At 38.4% G+C, this 15,862-nt stretch overlaps 1 protein-coding gene across 5 annotated transcripts in view; it reads left to right on the forward strand.

Moving 5' to 3' along the window:
* pfkpa (phosphofructokinase, platelet a) overlaps positions 1-15,862 on the forward strand; it is a 36,833-nt gene that overhangs the window by 17,157 nt on the left and 3,814 nt on the right. For 2 of the 5 annotated variants that reach the window (XM_077244104.1, XM_077244103.1), the window contains exons 10-18: positions 359-484; positions 840-904; positions 1,546-1,615; positions 3,242-3,388; positions 8,090-8,160; positions 8,278-8,365; positions 13,113-13,265; positions 14,295-14,459; positions 14,660-14,721. In XM_077244104.1, coding sequence (XP_077100219.1) covers positions 359-484; positions 840-904; positions 1,546-1,615; positions 3,242-3,388; positions 8,090-8,160; positions 8,278-8,365; positions 13,113-13,265; positions 14,295-14,459; positions 14,660-14,721 — 947 coding nt within the window. Of the gene's footprint in view, positions 1-358; positions 485-839; positions 905-1,545; positions 1,616-3,241; positions 3,389-8,089; positions 8,161-8,277; positions 8,366-9,175; positions 9,329-13,112; positions 13,266-14,294; positions 14,460-14,659; positions 14,722-15,862 lie in introns of all 5 variants that reach the window. The other 3 variants (XM_077244106.1, XM_077244105.1, XM_077244107.1) reach the window with 2 other exon arrangements.

Genomic DNA, 15,862 nt, shown 5'->3' on the forward strand with positions numbered 1-15,862 from the left:
TTATTTTCAACATTATGTTTATGCACATAATATGTGGCATGCTGTCGATTAACACAAACAACAATTACAGTAGGAAAAGTATTATAACCCTTGGATTCAACATGCATAAATTGGTTCTTGAATAAGCAACAGCAATACACGAACACAGTTTGCTTAAACAAATAACACACAAAAAAATATTTCCTCTTGAACACATTATGTAAGCATTCTCAGTGCTGGTAAAACACATTTAAATCCCTAGGGTGATTTAAAATGGAATTTTCTGTCATATGAAACTATTTCTATGCATAACGTGAAGATTACATCTAAGCAGGCTAAAGCACTACAGATTGCAATGCTGTTTTGTGTTTGTTGTCAGGCCAGTCGCATGGGTGTGGAGGCGGTTCTGGCGCTGCTCGAGACCACTGCAAACACGCCAGCCTGCGTGGTGTCTCTGTGTGGGAACCAGTCTGTGCGGCTGCCCCTAATGGAGTGTGTGCAGATGGTAAGGCTTGGACAGATGCCACATCGGGTTTAGTGCTGTGATGATAAAGATCCACGCTCATGCACTCCAGCAGAGGAATGACAGCATTGCATTTCTGCCGCACTCATGAATCATTCTGGCATTTGCCTCCATATGAGCTGAATTTAATTATATTTATTTACATTTAAATATTTAATAACATGTCATTGTATAATTAAATAAAAAATATAATTAAATAAAAATAAAATATATATTTTTTAATTATAAAATATATAATTAAATAAAATGTGTCATGACAGGTTGATTTACAATTTACAATACAGTTACAATTACATTACAATATCATTATAATAAAAGTCCTTTGTCTGTCTTGTAGACTCAGCAGGTGCAGAAGGCCATGGATGAGAAAAAATTTGAAGAGGCAGTGCGGCTACGTGGCAGGTGGGCTTGCTACATTTAGTTTGAAACTTTGCTACTTTTAGTAGCTTGACTGTAGTTTAACTTTGACTGCGAGTAGCATGCGCACTACTTTTAAAAAGTTTCAGGTTGGTAGGATTTTTTAAATATTTTATGAAAGAATAGTCTTGTACTCAGCAAGACTGCATTTATTTGATCAAAAATACAGTGAAACAGTAATATCGTGAAATATTATCACAGTGTAAAATAACTTTTATATTTTAAAGTGTAATTTATTCCTGTGATCAAAGCTGAATTTTCAGCATCATTACTCCAGTCTTCAGTGTCACACGATCTTCAGAAATCATTCCAATATGCTGATTTGATGCTAAAGGAATATTTATTATAAATGTTGAAACCCGTTAAAGTTTTTACGGAAACTGTGATAAAAATTCTTTCAAGATTATTTAATGAATAAACAACATTTATTCAAAATATATATTTTTTGTAACAAATTAAAAGTCACTTTTGATCAATTTAATGTATCCTCTAAAAAATGTTTTACTGACCCAAAACTTTTGAACGGTAGTGTTTATGTTGTATTCATTTTAACCATAGCTACAAATATAACTCTTAAGTCGTATTACATATAAGGATAACACTTATATGTTTGTGTGTGAATGCAGGAGCTTTGAGAACAACCTGAGGACTTACAAACTCCTGGCTCACCGCAAACCAGAGTCTGAACTTCCACAAGTGAGTGTCGCATCCTGAGAGGGACGCCGTGTTTGTTTTACCCTGGTGATCTCAACACAACACCACCTCTGTTGACTGACATTAGCATGCTGTTGGGTCAAACTTAGCTATTCACAACATGACAGAATTCCTCCCCTAGCAGATGTTTCCAGTGGAAACCAAGATTAATTAGTCCTGTCACACATCCTGTGTGAATATTTCTGCTTGTGGATAGTTATTTTTAGCTCTATTCTCTAGCTAATATTATCTCAATGCAACAATATTCCTAAAGGGCACATTTTTTGCACATTTTTTTTAGTGATCTAACGTAATCATAATTTTCAGTGGATGATAAAACTGAGAAAAAACAACAACATGGATTCATATTAAAGGAAGTAAGCTATATTTTAGAGACCGGAATATCATATCATTTTTGTAATGGACTCTTTTGAATTGGGCAATCTCCCAGAACACCCTAGGAACTACATAGCAATGCCCTGACAACCATCCATGATACACTAGCATCATGGTGGCAACAAGAAGTTTCTGCAGCTTAGATTCCATAAATGGTCTACGTTGAGCATAAAACAATAAAATCAAATAATTATTATATAATAATAATTAAATCACATAATTCCTGATGTTTCAATAACTGATTATTCTTCAAGGTTTGCACTTATTACCAATGAATTTTACTATTTTTTTTTAAATTACAAATAGCAATTTTTCAACAATTTATTTCAAAGAAAATATGTTTGAGCTTGACATGTCTAGAACAAAAATGATATTTTAATCTGTTCCATGAAGACATTTACATGACTTTTCCAGGTCTAGATATCACACTTTTAAAATTCCCTGCGGGTTTTCCAAAACCATGAAAACACGGCATCAATGGTTCCATGAAAACCTCCCATTTGGAAAGAGTGTACAAGCAAAACCATTAGATTTTAAACCTGGCTTCATCCAGGTTCTTGCCTTTAAATTAGAATCTTGATTTTTAGCTGTTTTAGCTTACTTTAAAGATTGCCTTTTCTTATTTTAAATAAATTTAAGCTATTTTGGGGAAATGTTTATAAGCGCTGATGGTAAGTATACTTTCTGTTGCTTTTCTAAAAGCCTTGCGTAGAGAACAGGAGTCTTGAATGGGAAAGCTACAACACAGTCAGAAAAGTCAAAAGGGCCGTTTGTCCAGAAGTGTTTAGTCAATAATCATTCTCTGATGCTCCGGGCTGTGTGTCGAGTAAACGAAAGACCAAATTACCCTGTGCCTATTGGAATGGAAAAACGATTGATGAATGCCAACGGCTGGTTGGAAACATTGTTAAATTCCTAATAGGCAATGAGTGGTAAAAACAAAAACATGAGGATGATCAAGAAGCACAAGGCCACAAATATATAGACATACCTGCTAGTTATATAAATGAATATGGCCATTTTAGTATGAATATGGCCATTTTAGTTTGCTCTACACATCAGCCCACATATATCCAACAGGACATTTGCTGTATTTATTATAGACAACTGAACATAAGTCAATAATTTAGCTGAAGCCTCGTATTAGCAAATGCTCGAGGAATGACCTAGATGTAATATATTGACATATTTGTCAGCGTAATAAGCAATGCTATGTCTTCTTCCCCCATTCAGAGCAATTATAACGTGGCTGTGCTGAACGTGGGTGCCCCCGCGGCGGGCATGAACGCAGCCGTGCGCTCGGCTGTCAGAGTGGGCATCTCCGAGGGCCACAAAATGTTTGCTGTCAGTGACGGTTTTGAGGGATTCTATAAGGGACAGGTAAATACATATTTTCTTTTAACAAAAGAAAAACAAATAATCTTTACATATGAACAAAATCTTGTCCCACTTGGACCCCAAGGGGAAGCTGTTTATAATGCCAAAGGCCAAATGTATTTTTTAAATGTATATAATAAAATGTTGTTGAGGTTAAATAGTAGGATGGAGGATAAAAACCTAGATCCTTTAGCAATTTTTTAAATAAGAATATGGTTTTATAGTGTGTATTATAAAATATAAAATAAAATATTTGATATAATTACTAAGTTGAATAGGGTACGCTAGTTTAATTGGCCAATAGGCTACATGTCTTTAAACATGTGTTGTTTTAGATACACTACCATTTAAAAGTCTATGGTCAATGGTTTTTTTTTAGTACTTTTTTTTTTTTTTAGAAATGAATACTTTTATTATTATTAAGGCTGCATTACATTTATCAAAAATGTCAGTAAATACATTTATAATGTCACAAAATATTTCTACAACAATATGAAGCAGAATGACTTTTCAACATTGATAAAAAAAAATAATTGGGCAGGAAATCAGGATCATGTGACGCTGGAAATCCAGCTTTGATATCACTGGATTAAATTACATTTTAAAATATATAAATATTTAAAATAAATGTTTTTTACTGTATTTTTGCAGCCTAATAAATGCAGCCTTGATGAGCATACGAGACTTCTTTCAAAACATTAAACAAATTTGACCGACCACAAACTTTTTATTCAAGTTTTCATACGGCATTCAAGTTTTGTTGTGTGCACATTTTCCACATATTAACGTCAAGTTTAAATGAAAAGCTTCCTTTATATAGACCACACATAAAAACATGAACACAAACACTGTATTTACACTCACGTCCAGTTGTGCTGATTGTATTACTTCAGTAATAGCATTAAGAGCAGACGGTACATTAACACGTTTAACCCAAGTAGGCGTTGAAAACAGGACAGACAGCAGTGTCGCCACCTCTAGCCCTGCACTGCTGCTCTTTACTCTGACGAAGAACACGACTGGATTAACATAAACCAATTTACCACTGCAGTACCACTGTGAACTGAAAGGGGGCGATGCGTAATCTCATTAGCCTTATGCCGAGAGCTGTTGGAGGAATGGAGATAAACACAGAGCAACTTATTTCATTACATGGGCTGGGCCCTGCTGTAGATAAACACATGATCCACTAATCGTCTTGTTGAACAAGCGCAAGGAGGCTTACGAACTTGGGTAGAGTAAGCAGTGTCTCGTCAAATCCATGTGTGTTGTTATCAGTAGCTTCAAAATAAATATTTTTTCACATCTAACATTTTCGAGTTCTTATTTTCTGCACTGCAACATTGAGTTATTTTTTTTGCTAAGCGAAGTCTGATCCATGGCTGACCTCCATTAAGATCTCTTCAGCCAGTCTAATACAATAAACCAGTGAATTTAGAAAGCACATGAGTAGTGATCACATTTAACCCATTTGCATTTCCATTTGAAAAACTACATTAAAAAAATAAATGACCCTAAGGCAGGGATGGGCTTCGTCGGTCCTGGAGTTCCACTGTCTTGCCGAGTTTTGCTCCAACCCCTAATAAAATAATCACCAGTATTCATCTTTTCATGCTGCATTAATTCATCTTTAATGAAGCAAGAAAGTAACTGAAAATTCTTTAAGCTCTGTGTCTATCAAACTAACTGCAATTTAGCAAACTGTGGCTTACCTCCAGTTTGTGGTGTAAAATGGATAAACCATTGTGGCGAACAGGACGGCCGAGGGACGTGAGAGAACGGCGCGAGGCCGGTGGTGCGATTGCTAATGAGCAACACCTGTGAAGCACACCGGTCTCGCATCTCTCACGGAGGAGCGGAAGCATAAAGGAGGAGCGACGACGTCGATGGTCGAGAGAGGAACAGGCCTGTATTTTAGTTGTGTCTGGTTTTTGTATTTGTATTTTATTTTAGCCAGCAGTCGTCCGCGAGGGGCTGCTGGCAGTTATGTTTATTTTCGGTAGCCAGCAGTCGTCCGCGAGGGGCTGCTGGCGGTATTTTTATTTGTTTGTTTTATTTTAAATAAAGTTTATTTAATTGTTTGCCGGTTCCAGCCTCCTTCTTCCCTGAACATTGCTACTCTGGTACCGAAACCCGGGAAGAGGGAGGAACGTGCTGTCAGAGAGTCCTCGCCGCTGTGGGGAATCCGCGGTGCCATCGAGCATGGTGAGCATGTCGCCACCGCTCGCTGTGGGCCGGTGCCTGCTGCCATCCGCCGGGCAGGGGAGGAGCAGGTAGCGGGGGACTCGCGGCCATGGACGCTCGAGGCGGTGCGCTGGAGTGAGTTGCCGGTTGGACGGTCGAGCTCGCTGCCGGCTGCCTGGATATTGGAGGGGCGGCTGCCATCCGGGAGGGAGAGGAGGAGTCCCCGCCGCTCGCCGTGGGCCGGAGCCTGCTGTCGTCCACCAGCGAAGGGGAGGAGTAGGGAGCGGGGGACTCCTGCCGTCTGCCCAAGGCACCCGAGGAGCCGTCACCGTCCACCGGGCGGCAGAGGAGCGTCGAGCCGTCCACTGAGGGCTACCCAGCGTCACTGCCAGGCACAGCGGAGGAGATCGCCCAGCTGGTGGGGGGCCAGATGGCAGCGCGTTGTGGGAGCTGGACCAAGTTTTTTTCTTTTTTTTTTTTTCTTTCCTCTCTCCCCTCTCTCGATCTGTCGCTCCTCATGCTTCCGTCTCCGTTTCCCTCGGCTTGTCGGTCCATACCCCCCAGGGATCGCCGCCGCCGCCGGTCGGGGGAGTAGGCACAGGCTCGTGGGTACCCCCCGGCCTGTGAGGGAAGATGGGGGTATGTGGCGAACAGGACGGCAGAGGGACGTGAGAGAACGGCGCGAGGCCGGTGGTGCGATTGCTAATGAGCAACATCTGTGAAGCACACCGGTCTCAAATCTCTCACGGAGGAGCGGAAGCATTAAAGGAGGAGCGACGACGTTGATGATCGAGAGAGGAACAGGCCTGTATTTTAGTTTTGTTTGGTTTTTGTATTTGTATTTTATTTTAGCCAGCAGTCGTCCGCGAGGGGTTAGTGGCAGTTATGTTTATTTTCGGTAGCCAGCAGTCGTCCGCGAGGGGCTGCTGGCGGAATTTTTGTTTGTTTGTTTTATTTTAAATAAAGTTTATTTAATGGTTTGCCGATTCCCGCCTCCTTTTTCCCTGAACATTGCTACAACCATATTACCCACATCTTCCAAACCGTGCATATACACCAACACCTCTTTATAATTTACTCGTTTCACTTTTCACTTTCACTTCGTTAAAAGGTGGGGTATGTGATTTGGAAAACAACCTGCAGATTTTGAAAATACACAATTCAAATGGTCCTACCTTCTTTCCTCCAACGCTGGCCCTGACACCACCCATTCGAAGAACATGGACACGCAATCAAGCACGGGTGAAAACTCAGATGCGCGAGAGATTGTAATGACAATTTACTACTAATCATGGAACCGGCTTTACTGACGAGATGCGCATGCGGCACGAGCTTTGAGTACGCGCAGGAAGGGGGTCACGCGCGCTGGGGGGAGGGGTGTGTGGTACGACCGTTTGATTGACGAACTTACTGTCCAATGATTCTGGGTGGTCTTGGAATGATTGGCTGGAGTTTTTTGAGTCCTGCCCGTTCTACAGATGATTAAATTGCTTAATTTTCATTTCAGTGCTTCTAAGTCTAACTCAGTGGCTGTAAGTGGGTTAGGAATAGGATTTCAAGTTATTTTGAAAAAAATGGACAAAAAAGAGAATCACACACCCCACCTTTAATAATTTATTTAATATTTACTTTTATTATCACGGGAAAAGTGAACCGCTGTCCATCATTTGGCAATTGGTGATAAAAATTGTTTTTTACAACAATATTCACAATTTTTCCGTTTTAAACCATGAAGACTAGTCGGTGAATATCACACAAGCAATGTGCAAACTTAAGTTATGCTGGGGAAAAAGTCACTACTGTAAAAACTGATAGAAACTACTTTAAAAACTCGAGATAAATCCTACTTCAACATGCTGATAACGGTATATAACTGTCTTCATTTATTTTTTTTCCTTAATTTATTTGCCCATATATTTAGTGAAAAATTAATTTTCATTAATGACTGATTAAAGCGGTGTTCAGACATATTATAGACTGTTGATAATTTTAATTATAGGCCTGTTACTCATTGTATAATCGACCTAGATGTTTTTAAATCATTTCCAGTTGGGCAATGCAGAGTAAACTAATCTATATAATCTTTTATTATCCTCGCAGTGCGTCGGTTTTGCAGTGATAAGCTATGAAATTATTGCCGGGCAAATTAATTGTAATATAATTTTAATAATAAAAGTAGGCCTACCCTAATAATAATAATAATTTAATACATAAATTGGAAATGCTAAATCCTCTTGATATCGATAGGCTAGCTGATGCTTTGATGATATCTGAGGTCTGGATACACGATATCATGGTATCTCATAGCATTTTCAGGCCCACAAAATGCCATTGTCGAGTAAATAACCAGCCAAAACACATAAAAAGTTTTCCATTTTTAGTTGAAAATGGTGTTGTGTAAACGACCCACCCCTCAGATGATAGCTACCATGTACATAACTAAGCAGCTCATTCACAGTTTGAAGTTTTAATGTACCCTTATATGAAAATGTTGGTCCAACACATTTGATCTTTTCTCAGATAAAAGAGGTCAAATGGGCAGATGTAGGTGGATGGACGGGCCAGGGGGGATCCCTGCTGGGAACTAAACGGTATGTATCCCATATGTAAAGTTTATATAGCCTGCAGATTTCAGTAATACAGTCGATTCTGAATGTAATGTGTTGTGTTGTGCTAAGTGCTTCTCTACAATGTTTTCAAATTTGCAGAACGCTTCCTGCAAAGTACATTGAAAAAATAGCAGAACAGATGCGGAAGTATAACATCAATGCGTTGTTAGTGATCGGAGGATTTGAGGTATGTTTTCCAGCCTGGACTTTAGTCATTTTTAGTGTATTGACAGGGTGGTCATTTTAATGAATGATTAAATAAAGTAATGTGCTTTCCTGTTAATATTTTATATAATTATTTATTTTTGTATTTATATTAATTATTTCAAATATAGTCACATAAATAGTATTACATTATTAGCAATACAAATAATTATTTATATTTTAATATTTATTTTAAATTTAAATAATCTATATATGTAAATTAACTTTTAATTCTCAATTTAAAAAGTCCATGACTAGGTTTTGTTAAGTTTCCTGCCCTCTTCATCCTTTCCTATGTAGCATCACCTAAAGCTTACTCAACTTCCTGTGCTCCTCTTCTTTTCATAATGAACATCAAAAATCATTCAAGAATGAGGTGATAATCACCTTCTTAGCAGGAACTGGTTATCTTTCAGCTGTTGGAAATGTAACATTCACACAGCTGAGATGACAAACAACGCCATTAAATACTGAACAATAACCTTCAATTGCAGAATAGCTCACCTGCTTTTCCAAAGTCATTTCATGCTGCAGAGTTCAGGCTCATCTTCTCTCTTTCTATGCAGAAATCATCAGGATGTGTGTATGTATTTTAAACAAGTGTTTTTTTTTATTTGAAGTGTGTGTATGGAGTGGATCCTCTGTCTCATGCTCTCCGTCGTGATGGCCATGGCTTTCCACTCGGTTCCTTCCCAATCTTGCCTCGTCTCTCTCATTCTTTGTCTGTCCCCTCATTCCATCCCCATTCCCAGCACCGGTAGCGGTTCACTAAATCCCCGGATCTGCCCTGCAGGCCTACCTCGGGATCATGGAGTTGTTAGCAGCCCGCGGGATTTATGAGGAGTTGTGTGTGCCAATGGTCATGGTGCCGGCCACCGTCTCCAACAATGTGCCCGGCTCAGACCTCAGCATTGGCGCAGACACGGCTCTGAACGCTATCACTGATGTAAGTTAGGCTGGGGGACGCCACCCACCAGCCAATCACATCAGAGGCTCTGTCTTCTCTTTACAAGCCAATCAGGCTCCGCCTTATGTTTATCAGCCAGTTACCTCAGTCCATGCTAGAAGTAGCAGTGCTTTCCGTGACCTAAAGGTGCGGTCACATTAACCGCCAATCGGTGAATTTTCATTAAAAAAATGTAGTCAGGTCAACAGGAATTCTACCTGCTCTATCTCTAATGTTGTGTGAGGTTGATCAACAGAAAGCTGCATGGTTTGAAAGTGAGAGCTCTGTGTGAGCTTTGCTTCATACATCACTACACCCCCAAAATGTTGCTATTGTGACCACAACTTTAGGAAGCTCCCTTGCAGCCAGTCAGTCAGTTTCAAAATATGATTGTGTATGAAGGCACCTCCTAAGGGAACTGGTTTCATACAGGCGTCCAAAGCACAGCAATGGCATGTCTAATAATCTAAAATAATAAATTCATGTGAGCTTTAGACAATTTAACGACTGCAGTGCCTCATTTGTGAGTATAAACGAGTCATACATTTAGAAAATTGGACATTTATAAACTAAGGAAAACATCTATTCTGCCTTCCAAGCAACCACATTAAGACATCTTAGTAGAAAGGATGTTGCAACATTAATGATTTCATTCATTACTTTAACAAGCATGCAAGCCAAAATTAAACCATGCTAGTTACTGATCAGCTAGCTAATGACAGGCAATTAAGAACAGAAGGATTAATCTCACAAAGAAATGTCATATTTTAGCTTAATTTTCATTACACCAAATAATAAACCTTATCGATTTGGGGGAGAAATATGACCTGGACATTTTTTGTGAGATTTATCCTGAAACATCTCTACACTAACCCTCAATGTTTTGGCTGATAAACACAAAGGCGAGTCGTTAGCTAACAGGTAAGTGGCGATGACATGATGGCAGCATGTTTTGAGCTCTGCTTTTTTGTGGTTGTCATGTGACTGAGCCTGTTCTGTGCTATGATCACACTGCATTAAGCCGTCATAACAGATCGCTGACCCTGTCTAATGCAGACTGAACTGGAATCTGTCTGCATAGTTTCATAGTTAAAGGTTTAAATGAACACAAGCCTTAGAAAAGCACAGGCCGCTGCAAACAAACTTTTTTCACATAAGAAATAGTTAAGCTAAAAATGATTTGTCATTTATTCACCCTCTTGTCCTTACAATCTCATCCTTCTCTTGTCTGTGTAACTCAAATGTAAAGGTATTTTAAAAATATGTTGGATTTACCTTGTAATGGGCCTAAGGAAAATCAATTTTGAAAAATCACAGCAAAAAAAAAGAACCATAAAAGTATCCTATCATGGCTACGAATTAGGGGTGTAACGATATTCAAACCGAACCGAAAAACCGCGATACAGAACCCACGATACGTATCACGATTCTCTCATGGCGTACCGAACACGAACACGATTTTACTTAACCTGTTAATGATATCTTAATTATTTAATGTATGTGTAACATATCCTTAATGAAAATGACAGCAACTTTGTAAATTATTATATTTCAATAACGAATTACAGTAAAAACATAAGTTATGTAAAATGCAAAACTGCCTTATGTTCAGTTTACATGTTTTCATACAATGTGTTGGGTGTTGTTTATTATATCTAAAAAATAAATAGCATCTGAATTTAGGCTAAAAGTCTAGGCTCTTTTGTTAACCTTTAATGTTATAGTAATGCGCTGGCTCCATATAGTTTACAGCATTAGCAGATTGTTTTTTTTTTAAATCCTTGCAAAACGTTTAATTGTAAGCGATTAATTTAATTTAAAGACAAAGAAAATTTTTTCATCAAACCACTGTTTTAAAAAAGCAATTTTAGCTTTCTAAACCCCACCGAACTGAACTGAACCGAACCGTACCGAACCGAACCGAGACGTCAGAACCGTGGGAAGAACCGAACCGTCAGTTTTGTGTATCGTTACACCCCTACTACGAATTAAGAATTTGTTCCCTTGAACAGTGTTGGGAAAATTTACTTTTAAAAGTAATGCATTACTGGTCATGAACTGACTGCATTTTTCTATTATTGTTTAAGAATGTTTCCTTGGGTGCACTTTGAATGTCAGTATAATTTTTTTCATCAAAAATTTTCATAATTTAGAAATAAAAGGCATTTTTTGCTGCCTTGATTTGAACGCTCTGTTTGAAGGGATGTGTCTGCTGTGGGACTTCAGTCTAAACGCCCACTGCTGTGATTGGCTAACATATTTTGCATATGAAATAAGTATTACACGTGGAACTCCCTCAAAAACTTTTAGCACGTTTTTTTACTATTACAGCTCTCAAGATTAATCTCCTAATTGAGGAGAGTGTTAGTTGTAGCATTATATTTAGATCGTGGCAGTGATGAGCGTGTAGACAATTGTGCGCATGAATGCAGTGATCTCTTCTTTGCAACTCGACTTCTGCAGACTGACAAATGCTTTCATCATAACCAACAGTACAAAGACAATGTAAATAAGAGATTTGTTGATTTTTAACCAAAGAGTATAGATTAAAGGGACTTTGTAATAATGGGAGTGTTGGCAAGAATCCAAAACTCAGTCACTGATAAACTCGCGCTGTTTGATTGACAGCTCCAGCGACTGTAGAAGGGAGCGTTCTTTGATCGCTCTCTATATTCAATTAAATCACAGTTTAAATAAGATTATTTTCATCCTACTAAGATAAACAATGTGAAGTTGACCATTTAGTCATTGGTTTAATTTACAGACACATAGACAAAGAACATCTGACTGTACATGAATCATTACATATCAGAAATCACTGGTCACAGATCAGGCATTATAATTAAAACTGTTAATTACATGTTGTGGCAATACTGTCAAGTCCATATCATAAAAGTCTGTTTCCAAGCCTGCGCCGAAATTGCGACTGATTTACCAAAGAATCCACTGTGAAATGTGCTGAATGCAAATACATAATGCTCAACTGAGATATTCACATGCGACATACATTTAACCATGTGTTATTGGCGTCAAACCTTGTGCTATACGTTTTGGCATGCCATGTTTGAAGATTTTCAGCAAATGTTGGCTTAAATTTAGTTTAACAACTTAAAGTTATTGCATGACTTCAGAAGATTTGGAATATAGTGCACAATTCATATATAATTCTGGAAAACATTGTGGTTTTTGATTTATGGTAAAAATGTATTTTAAATTTGTTAGTTCCTCCTCATACAAAGTTATTGCATGACTTCAGAAGATTTGAGTGCACAATTCATATTTCATTCTGGAAAACATTGTGGTTTTTGATTTATGGTAAAAATAGCAGTAATGGCGTGAGGGTGAGTAAATGATGACAGAATTTTCAGTTTTGAGTGAACTATCCCTTTAATATACTGATACTTTTGTATGCAAATAGATGTAAGAAAGAAGACCAGTCGCAAATTCAGTATGCTGATGTAGCGAAGGCATCATTACTGTACATGTTGATGTGTGGACTGGATCATATTGCTGCTTCTACAGTATGTTCAGAATACCTGCCGTCCCGCTTCAGTGTCTTGCCACATGATTACCCCATGTGCATGTGAGTGCAAAAGTCGATCCCATCCCATCTGTACTCCCTTCCTCTTCCCCTCAACTCCCAATCGGAAGCCATGGCGGGCATCACACGGTGGGTGTCCGATCAACAGGGTCCGCTCCTGCACCAGTACTCCCTCTGCTGGTCTAACGTGTGCATTGTCCTGTCCCCTGTGCTCCCCTGCTGTGTTGTGTTGACCTGCCAAAGGCATTAGAGTGTCTGCTGCAGCTGAATGAGGCTCGATCCCACTATGAGGAGTTTTGCATCCCGCTCTGTATGCTGCCTGCAACCATTAGTAACAATGTTCCCGGCACTGACCTTAGTATCGGGGCAGATACGGCCCTCAATGCCATTGTGGAGGTAAGAAATAAAAAAAAAACTAATTCCTGTCTGCAAAGGGGCCATTCTTAGGAAACATTACTGCAACCCTGTCACATTACTTTTGGAATTTTTATAATTATAATTTCAAAAGAAAACTACCAAGCCTGTTAGCATTTACAATTTGGGTGTTGAAATTGCTAAATGTCTAATAATGGTGTTAGCTTGCAAATATCACAATACTTACAGTCAGTACTTAATATAAGTATATATACCCACAACAGAGTTGAAAGGCCACAATAAAATTAAAATACTGATAAAGACTCATGCTTTGTTTGAGTCATGTGGTAAAAAAAAGAAAGATGATGTTTCTCAGGTAATTATTATGTCAGCAAATAAATTCTACTGTTTTGAGTTATTACTATTATTAACAAAAGCGAACAAAAACATCTAGTGATAAACATAGGAGCATGCAAATTGGCTGATATTCCAATGAAAAACAAACATTTACAGTAAGAATAAAAGTTATTTTACATTACACAATAAACAGGCTAAAGGCTGATTTAAATATAGCACTAGTGAATGGGAACACACACATGGAGTTTCCTAAAAATGACTCAAAGATTTTCAGTAATAAAGAATTCATTGAGTTTAAACAGCATTCTTTTTTGGAATAACACATTTTATGTTATATACAGTTTAGTGTGAGGAGTGTTATTGTGTATCGTAAATTGTTTATAATCAGGAAGATGCTTCATAATGTCATGCACAGTAAGTGCTCTTAAGCTCCTAAAAGCCCATTTATTGTAGTTCGTCTTCCCAAAAGTCCGTAAATGCAAATCAATTATTCTTTGCTTATATTTACATGAAAAGTAAATATTATGTCTCCCAACTGATTCTAGATTATGATAGTTACTAAGGAAAGACAATTTAAGGTATGGTTTTAGACAAGTTGTTGCAGGACATGTCATGTATCTGGAATGACAGTGATTCAGCATGCAGGCTTTAGCAATATCTGAAGCATTACTTTACAAGAAACAACATGACTAAATGTTTGTGTATGTGTGTCAGACATGTGACCGTATCAAGCAGTCTGCCAGTGGTACGAAGCACCGTGTGTTCATCATCGAGACGATGGGGGGGTACTGTGGTTATCTGGCCAGTGTTGGTGGTCTAGCGGCTGGAGCAGATGCTGCATACATCTATGAGGAACCGTTTGACATCAGAGACCTACAGGTTACCAGCATACACACACACACACGTTTAAACCACTAGTGTCCTAGTAATAAAATAAATTACGTAATATGATTCATAGATATTTACATATAAGGTTATATAAACTTTGACTTTGTGCCAAGTTCAGTGCACTTCTTAAACACATAACATTAGTGCCATCTGTTGGTTAAATGAAGGAACCGCATTTCTCTTTACTTCAGTCGAATGTAGAGCACTTGACAGAGAAAATGAAGACCAGCATTCAGAGAGGACTAATCCTGAGGTATCTATCTATCTATCTATCTATCTATCTATCTATCTATCTATCTATCTATCTATCTATCTATCTATCTATCTATCTATCTATCTATCTAATGTCACTATCTATCTGGTGACAAAAAGTATACCAAAATGTATTTAAAATACATTTATTTCATACTAAGTATACTACAAATCCATTAACATATTTACTGACATACCGCTTGAGACTTACTGATATAAAAATGTTAATTCAACTTTTTTTGGAGTACTTCTTTATTGCACAATGCACATTTCTTAATATTAAGCCTAAAATGTGTTTTAATATCATTATAAGTAAGGCTAGTATGATCTTTGTATAATATCAGTCTTTAAATGTAAGATATGTAAAGTTTACCTAAAGTATTCTTGCAATAGTTCCACTTTAGCATAATCAAATATATTTAAGTATATCTTTAGTTGGGCCTCAGCACTATTTCTGGATAACTTTAAGTACATTAAGTTCAAAATTAGTTGTTCCAATTGACCAAATGTACATTTGCAGGGTATCTATATTAAGTATATAATATGTAAATGTATTTATAGTATACTTAGCATAAAATAAATGCATTTCAAATATAGTTTAGAATCCATCCACCCATCCATCCACCCACCCATCCATCCACCCATCCATCCATACTTCCATCCACCCATCCATCCATCCATCCACCCATCCACCAACCCATCCATCCAATCCATCCACCCATCCATCCATCCATCCATCCATCAATCCACCCATCCATCCACCCACCCACCCATCCATCCACCACCCATCTATCAATCCACCCATCCATCCACCACCCATCAATCAATCCACCCATCCATCCATCCATCAATCCACCCATCCATCCATCCACCCATCCATCCATCCACCCACCCACCCACCCATCCATCCAAATCCATCCATCCACCCATCCATCCAAATCCATCCACCCACCCATCCATCCACCCATCCATCAACCCATCCATCCATCCAAATCCATCCGTCCAAATCCATCCACCCATCCATCCATCCACCATCCATCCATCAACCCATCCATCCATCCACCCATCCATCCAAATCCATCCACCCATCCATCCAAATCCATCCACCCACCCACCCATCCATCCATCCACCCATCCATCCA

This window comes from Siphateles boraxobius, unplaced genomic scaffold (assembly GCF_051911475.1).
Source record: "Siphateles boraxobius isolate OS27281-9 unplaced genomic scaffold, OSU_SipBor_1 26, whole genome shotgun sequence".
Classification (NCBI taxonomy): Eukaryota; Metazoa; Chordata; class Actinopteri; order Cypriniformes; family Leuciscidae; genus Siphateles; species Siphateles boraxobius.